Raw genomic sequence first — 8,296 nt, 5'->3', positions numbered from 1 at the left:
AAAAATCCTACTAAAACTAGGACAAAGCTCGTATGTAAGTGAACAAGAGCTCGTAAATACACAAAATAGGCATAGCTGTAGCTAGATGGAACATGAAATAAGTGACAATATGAGTAATTGTATACTTAAAAACCTCATTAGAAAGTGTTAAAATTTGGAGCCATCACTCAACATGCAACCCATCTGGCCCCGGAGCTTCGAGATCTCCAATTCCTTCTAGGTCCTTTCTCACCTCCTGTGGTCCTCTATTTTGATTTTACATGGCACCAATTTGGAAATAGCTTTATGACAGCACGAGGGTGCATATGTACCCTTATTTGAAATGCATTTTAAATATATTTAAAAATGTCAAATAAATACAGAAAATGTCTCGCGTATATCTTGACATGCTACATGCTCACAAATTTGTTTAAGCAAAAAATTGACATTTTCGTGCCATGTATAGAAAAAGTTATAATTTTTTTTAACGTTTTGGAATGTGTTTTGTACAAACCGGGTGCACCCGGTATCAGTTTTAGCTTATCGCTTTATATACGCTTACATTTAAAGAAAAGTAGTTTATACGCTTACATTTCAGAAAAGGTATATATGTGACCGCGAGGTCCTGTTCCATGTTCCATACGAAAAAAGGAAAAAAAAAAACGCAGATTCCATTCCCAACGTCCGAGTGCCAGACTGACAGGTTGACCATGTCCGCCCCGTCGCCGTATTCACCAAATCACCCTGGATATAATTCTGAATCACCAAACAGACCCCCATGGAGGGAGCCGGCCGTAAGAATCCCGCGTGGACAGGCTGACGGCACGGCCCGCCGGCAATTAGCGAAGCCACGGCGTCCTTGCCCGGATAAAAACCAACGCCGCGCCGTAGTGGGTGGGAATAATAAACTGAAGCGGAAAAAAAGCAAGGAGGCTGACTCACGGTTCCCTCCCCTTCCCTAGCCCCCAGACCGAGAAGAGAGAGAGAGAGCACAAGCAGAAGAGAGAAAGCCAGAGCAGAAGCAAGGCAAAGCGGAGCTCCATTCCGGCGTCCCCCTCCGCCCCCCCTCCCCACCCCCACATGGCGACGCTGCCGGGCGGGGCCCACCCCGCCGGCGGCGCCGCGGCCGACCTCATGCAGGTCGACGAGCCGCACGCCGCCGCCGCCGCCGCCGCGGCTCCCGTGGTCGAGAAGGTGAGCGCGCGACCTGTCCGGATCCCGGGGTGTCCCGGCGGTCAGCCGGACCGTTTCGAAACCCCAGATCTGCCCCCCTGCTGCTTCTGCCGTCTGTTTCTAGTTTGGTAGTTCCGCCGCGTTTGATCCGCTCGTAGATCTGCGGGATTTCCCCCGAGCTTCCGCTCCGTGTTCGGGAGTGGATTCGCGCCTGACTAGGGGCGGCGCGGACAGCGGAGCGTACCTTTGCTTGGCTTGGCTGGGAGGAAATGCGCTGCTTCGCTTTGGGCCCGGTCCGTCTTTGCGTGTGCGCTATGCAAGCGTCCCGTCTCCTGCTGCCAAAGTTTACTTGGCTCAAGGAGTCGCCTCTCTTCTAGTACTACTCTAATGTGCTACGTGACTGTTAGGGATTAGATGTGTTCTACATGGGGGCGATTAAATCAGGTATTTACGGCCGTTGAATAGGTTGTTACCATTGTGAATAGTCATCTTGTAGTCTTAGTTGGAACTCTGACTTGTATGGATAAGGAGTTCCTGAATTGCAGTGGAATTTATACAGTTCATTGTAGTAATCACAGGTGGAGAGTTCCAGTTAGTAGAGCAATTCTGTTTTATGAATTATAAGGGTTACCCATCGTAGTATTGCCCTTCTACTTAGTACTTCTACCAGGTTGCAGCCATTTTGGAGTTTTTTTCATGCTTGCTTTGACGTGTTTGCTTGCTTTGTCATTCTGCTAACTTGCCTTATGGGTTGTCTACATTACAGCATGGTGCTTCTATTATCCAAGGGAGCGATCCAGTCACTGGTCACATAATCTCCACAACCATTGGAGGGAAGAATGGAGAGCCTAAACGGGTAATTCTGCACAGACACACAAGCTGCCCGCAACGCGTTGTTGGATTATGTGATCACTTCTCTAACTTCGATTACCATTTTGTGCTTCTTAGACTATTAGCTACATGGCAGAGCGAGTTGTCGGAACTGGATCTTTTGGAATTGTCTTCCAGGTACAGTCTAGTTGCTTCACTGTAAATTCCCTATGTTAATTTTGCCTCTTATTTCGGAGCTGTGTTCTGTGTCTGCATTCAGGCAAAATGTCTGGAGACAGGTGAGACTGTTGCCATCAAGAAGGTTTTACAGGACAAGCGTTACAAGAATAGGGAGCTGCAGATAATGCGATCGATGGAACATTGCAATGTTGTCTGTCTGAAGCACTGCTTCTTCTCTACCACAAGTAGAGATGAACTTTTCCTCAACCTGGTTATGGAGTTTGTTCCCGAGTCATTGTATCGCGTTCTGAAGCATTATAGCAATATGAACCAGAGGATGCCACTTATATATGTCAAGCTGTACGTGTACCAGGTAAGAAGTTGGGAATACTTGCTTTCGGATAGAGTTGTCATAGTGTCATGTTGTGATATTGATATCTTGCTGTTCTCATGCAGATATTCCGAGGTTTAGCTTACATTCACAGTGTGCCTGGAGTTTGCCACAGGGATATCAAGCCTCAGAATCTTTTGGTATGCTTTCTATGCTTGACTTTTTTTTAATCACTCTTGTTTTGCATTTTCTGAATATGTGCTGACTCTCACGTTATTGGTGCTGATAGGTGGATCCTCTGACTCACACGGTCAAAATATGTGATTTTGGGAGCGCCAAAATGTTGGTAAGTCAACATATACTGGTTGATCATGTAGCATTTTTAGTGTACATTAGAGTGGTTCTGTATGGATTGCAAGATGATGTAATTTGACAGGTTGATAATTATTTGCATGGTAAGTAAAGAAAAAAGTTAAGTGGCTAAGATTAAGGACTACATTTTTTCTATTGCTGCTTTATTGTGGACCTGTTAGAACTTGCTATGATCCATTTCAAGATAATGCTCATATTGCTGCGGTGCTTTTCTTTCTTTCTCTGTGCTGCAAAGGATCACTTGCAAATTATTACTTCCTCCGGTCCATAATAAGTGTCAGTGGTTTTAGTTCAATTTTAACTAAAATGAACTAAAACCACTGACACTATGGATCGGAGGGAGTAGCATTTTTAGGGGATTTTTAACATTGTACACTGTTTATTTCCAGATTTTGTAGATTTACCAGTTTTAGTTAAAATTTTTTTTTAGAGAAAAGGGTGTTATGCTCTGGATTTTTTTTTTGGACCTGTAATGCAAATTCTAATTTCTTGACCTGCCCATCAGGTTAAAGGAGAAGCGAACATATCGTACATATGCTCACGTTATTACCGTGCTCCTGAGCTGATATTTGGGGCAACAGAGTACACAACATCAATTGATATATGGTCAGCTGGATGTGTTCTTGCTGAGTTGCTTCTTGGCCAGGTTAGCTTCTGTTTTGTTGGATTTCCTTTCTGCACTTTCTGGTTATATATCCACTTGAGTAGCAAACTTATAACTAAACCTATTTTATCCAATTTATCAGCCTCTATTTCCTGGTGAAAGTGCAGTGGACCAACTTGTTGAGATAATTAAGGTACTTTATTTTATCTATTCTGCAGTTCTTTTATTACGAAGAAATATTCTTATTGCTGCTGTATCTTCTTGAGCTGATTGTTTTGCTTCCAGGTTCTTGGTACTCCAACACGTGAGGAAATCCGCTGTATGAATCCCAACTATACTGAATTTAGATTTCCTCAGATAAAAGCTCATCCATGGCACAAGGTATGCTTTATTTATTTACCACCATACTTCACTAATTTATGTTATGACAGATCACAACTAACTTGTATCATCTTCTTGCAGATTTTCCACAAACGAATGCCGCCAGAAGCAATAGATTTAGCCTCACGTCTTCTTCAGTATTCACCCAATCTACGATGCACTGCTGTGAGTTTCTCATCTCCAGTTTGACTTGTTCAAGTCAACTAAAGAAGCCAACTACCCGTTAATGATTGTCCAGTTCAATAATGGCATTGATTATTTCTTTCAACTTGACCAGTCATGTTCTGTGTGTTGCTTTCTGTTTTTGTTAGCCAGCATGGCAGCATGTTCTGTTATTATTTTATTCAACCACACATGTTCTAGTATTGCATAAAGCAGGCACTGATGATTGCATTTGGATTAGATAACACCATTATGATTTTTGCTCTGATATTTACTTAAGGGCGTATACTGTTTCACCTTATATCCTCACAAAGGGAAGGTATATTTGGCCCTACATCCTGTAAAAGAGTAATAACTATATGAGCTTCTCTTTGAATGGTATGGATATGGTTGGTCGACAAAAGAAAAGAAATTAAACAACTGTCGGTCAGTTGTTGCCTTGGGAAATATACTGGTTTCACTTACGTGTTTGTATTCTTAGCTTCCTTCATTTTCAGTGTCCCCTGCTCTTGAAAATGTTAGTGTATGGTTATTGTTCAACTGCCCCCTCTATGTTGAGTTCATTGCTGACTTGATTGTTATTGCAGCTTGAAGCATGTACACATCCATTCTTTGATGAATTACGGGAGCCCCATGCAAAGTTGCCAAATGGTCGCCCATTCCCTCCACTCTTCAATTTCAAACAGGAAGTAAGTTATTTAAAGCTAGATATAGCTTGTACTCCTATTCTTATCCTTCCTGGAAAGCTATTCTAGGCACTCAACCAGGGCATTTTCAGTCGTTAACAGAACTGTTTACTCTAGAGGTGAAGGGACTAAATCTTTTTCGTTTGCTTATTCATCTGCAGCTAGCAAATGCTTCACCAGACCTCATTGGCAGGTTGATACCAGAGCATGCAAGGCGACATTGTGGGTTCAATTTCTCGCCTTCCACCGGACAGTAGGGAAGGCTGTACGATATTATTTTACCTGGCACACTGCCAAGGCTTGTCTATGCCAAAGGGCAACCTGCGTGTTATCACAAATTTAGAATCTGACAACCCATTATTGGAAAGCCGAAGACAAGCCGGTGCCATTGCGTTTGTACGAGGGGGGTATGTATTTGCCTAGCCAGCCCCTGATGTAACATTTAATGCTCGAGCTCCTTTATGTGGAGGCAATGGTTGCAAGCTCAGGATTAGCCAAGAACTGTGCGCATGGGTGGAGAGAACTGGGATGGTGTATTGTTAAGCAGTTGATGGGACTAGAGGAAAACCATGTATTGTAACTTCTCCATGTTCAATGGTGTAGTGCGCCCGTAAGTGTTTCACATGTTCAAACCGTGAATGTAGCTGTGTAAATGTTCCTGACCTCTCAGTCATGATGGTCTTGCTCAAAACCTTGTATCATCCCTCAATTGAAAAATGTAGGCTTAAGTAGCCATGAAATCTGGAGTCGTGCGCTTAATATTCATTGTTAGTACTGTATTTGTGTCCTTGAGCATTGAACACTGCAGTGTGATTGTGCTGAATTTCTAATCTTTCTTCCAGGGATATAAGCTGACCATGGATGATGGATTAGGTACGTGTGATGTAAGGCGAGCGACGGAACAATCCTGTAATGGAGAGAATAATAATAGCCGCAGTTGTCGCCTTGTCGGCAGTGATGCCGTGGTCCTCTTGCAATAGATGCTATCTGTTAGTGTGGTTGAGCAGTTAACTCTTTATCTTAATCATGATGGCGATATTGAAAATATTGGCTAGTTGGAAAGTACATCAGTGAGGACCGAGGGCCATCGCCTTGGCCACCATTTCAGTCGCAACGGATGACATTATCTAACTTAAACCTCATTGGGACGGCTTGACTATTGGAGCTCAGCAAGACTTGGAGCATGTAAACAAATGTGTCAAATGTTATTCCACCGTTCTTGCTGCTTTGAAGGCTTCTTGGTTTCACACTGATTCATGGTCAACAGTCATGACCAACAAGTTGAAACTAAAGCAGATGCGCTGCAGGTTCCTAAGCTAGCAGGTGAAGAGGAAGATCTCCCAAGGACCAATCTGAAGGCTGAAGCTGTCATGATCATGTAGGGAACGGCAGTCGAACAATGCAGTAGGTCTGGAATCTTCATGGAAATTTCCAAGTAGCAAAGTGAACTACAGAATATTTGGGACGTTCAACAAGAGACTTTCCTTTTCTGCCTGGGCAGTTTGAAAATCCAAAAACCTCCAGTTGGGCAGTAGTCCAAATGTTTCAACTGTATAAACTACAACTAATGTTTTTTTCTTTCTTCCAATAACTACGATGTGATTTGGATATCTCGTCGTGTCCCGGTTGGCCTACAGGGCAGCATCGACGACATGCATAAGATCAGAAGGAGGAAGGAAGGAGCATTGTGACCACTGACGGTCTGAACATGCATTTATTTGGCACCCGAACTATTTTTTTCCCGTGAAACCAATTTGGGGGCAATTGTATAGAATTCTACGAGTTCAATTTTCTTTTCTTTTTTTCGAAATGAGGATAGACCTCCGGCTTTAGAACCGGTTGATACACACGATAGGCTATTCAATACGATTCGTGAAGTTTCCTTTACGGGTTAGTCATGTGCCGTAGTCCCAATGCGTGTTTAGATCAGGTTTTACCAAACCTTGTTATTCGTGCGATCTAGTTGTAGGGAAAAAAGATATCTCAATTAAGGAGACAAGAGGTTAGGTTTATCACGAGGTCAAACTTACTCCCTCCATATCATGAATACATGACGTTCCAGACATCTACTTAATACGAGGGCATGATTAATTACGTTGCTTGTTTACCATTTTCTCCCTACTAAATACTGCAAATATTGTTGATGTGCAAATCATACTCATTCTTTCCCGAAATGTGTTGCATATAATTTTTGGTCAAAGTCAAACTTTGTAGAATTTGACTATGAATAAATAAAAAACATATCAATCCTTACAATATCTAAGGTATACATTATGAAAATTATATTTCGGGGTGGTTCTCATAATACAAATTTTGTATTTGTGGATGTTTATACCTTTTCACATATATTTGATCAAAATTTAAATAATTATATGCAACATATTTTCGGATGGAGGGAGTAGAATAGAATCCTTGTGCTTGCATAGGTAACATAGTAGGTTCAATTCTGGTGGTGGGGTGGGGGTGTATTTCATTGATAAAATAGGTGGATATTTGTAATGTCCCAGGTTTAGAGACGATCGAGGGGTAGATTTTAGAAAGGGATGTGCATTGCATCGTAAATTCTGGGGAAATTTCGCGCTTTTAAAACAAAAATGCATCGAAGGGGGACACGTTTCTCTCTCGACACCTTACAGGGTTAGGGTTTCGAGAGTGCGACAGACTTATTCCTTATTCAAACTAAACTAGGGTTTTTGAGAAGAGAGAAGAGATATTACATCACAAACTTAAGTTGCACGATTGAATTCAAACCTAAGTTGAATTTGAATTTCAAATTCAAACATTAAATAAATATCTCATAATTCAATTGTGAGGAAATTCAATAAAGGAATTATAATAATCCACAATATGAACAATACTAATAATAAGTAAAGCTCATTAGAGAAAACCTTGAGCTTTATTGATTAACACACAATATACATTGTCTTTACAATATTCACAATTGAAATAAATGAATATTACAACACATTACAAGAAATGGCAAAATAGAAAAAAGAAAATAAAAGAAAAGTACAATGTCATATTCTATCCTAAGACCTACAAGCTAATCTTCATTTAAGCTTGAGCTTGATGATCTTCATCTCCATTTGCTCATCATCTTTGAAACCTGCACACAAACACAATAAGACAAGTATTATGCCAAGTGGCAAAGCCACTTGGCAGGTTAGCAAAGAAATGGAGAATTGAGCAGATATGATCAACTCTGCCGAGCTGATCTGCTCGTAGCCCAGATACCAAGCATCTAGCATACACACACAACCAGCCTGCTCACAAGGCAGTGTGCATGCAGCACAACACACACACACACAGGTCAGTGTGTCACCAAGTGTGGCCAGGCCTTGTTGTCGACCAGGGAAACAAAGCAAGGAGGTATAAAACCTTTTCCACAGTAAACCCTAGCTTCATTCATCGACAAGCAGCAGAGTAAGTCACCAGATAGCAAGAACACTTAGAACAGGAAGAACATCAAACCACCAGAAATCATCCAGGGACAGTTTCACCAAGAACTGTCAACTGTGAAGAAACACAAGATGGAATAGAGCAAGCTCAAGCTAGCCAGGAGGAGCAGGGCAAGCTTAAGACCTCAATCAGAAGCAAACCTCTACACCAACACCAAAT

General features: G+C 41.9%; 1 protein-coding gene across 1 annotated transcript; it reads left to right on the top strand.

Annotated features, from left to right (window-relative positions):
* The first annotated feature begins 927 nt into the window (after positions 1-927).
* LOC127321008 (shaggy-related protein kinase GSK4) lies at positions 928-5,418 on the top strand. The gene is made up of 12 exons (XM_051350061.2): positions 928-1,173; positions 1,919-2,008; positions 2,101-2,160; positions 2,243-2,515; positions 2,599-2,673; positions 2,763-2,819; positions 3,351-3,491; positions 3,592-3,642; positions 3,735-3,830; positions 3,912-3,995; positions 4,580-4,681; positions 4,840-5,418. The coding sequence occupies exons 1-12, from the start codon at positions 1,060-1,062 to the stop codon at positions 4,933-4,935; spliced, it is 1,239 nt and encodes a 412-aa protein (XP_051206021.1). The 5' UTR covers positions 928-1,059; the 3' UTR covers positions 4,936-5,418.
* Positions 5,419-8,296: the final 2,878 nt, after the last annotated feature.

Source organism: Lolium perenne, chromosome 6, assembly GCF_019359855.2.
Source record: "Lolium perenne isolate Kyuss_39 chromosome 6, Kyuss_2.0, whole genome shotgun sequence".
Classification (NCBI taxonomy): Eukaryota; Viridiplantae; Streptophyta; class Magnoliopsida; order Poales; family Poaceae; genus Lolium; species Lolium perenne.
Note: the sequence above shows the minus strand (reverse complement) of the source record. Positions and strands in the feature narration are given on the sequence as shown.

What these genes read in the sequence shown, in the direction of transcription:
- LOC127321008 (XM_051350061.2), top strand. Translation starts at nt 1,060, where the DNA reads ATGGCGACGCTGCCGGGCGGGGCCCACCCCGCCGGCGGCGCCGCGGCC. An exon ending in CTTTTGGAATTGTCTTCCAG is followed by an intron (nt 2,161 to 2,242) that starts GTACAGTCTAGT and finishes GTCTGCATTCAG; the next exon opens with GCAAAATGTCTGGAGACAGG. An exon ending in TCAAGCTGTACGTGTACCAG is followed by an intron (nt 2,516 to 2,598) that starts GTAAGAAGTTGG and finishes GTTCTCATGCAG; the next exon opens with ATATTCCGAGGTTTAGCTTA.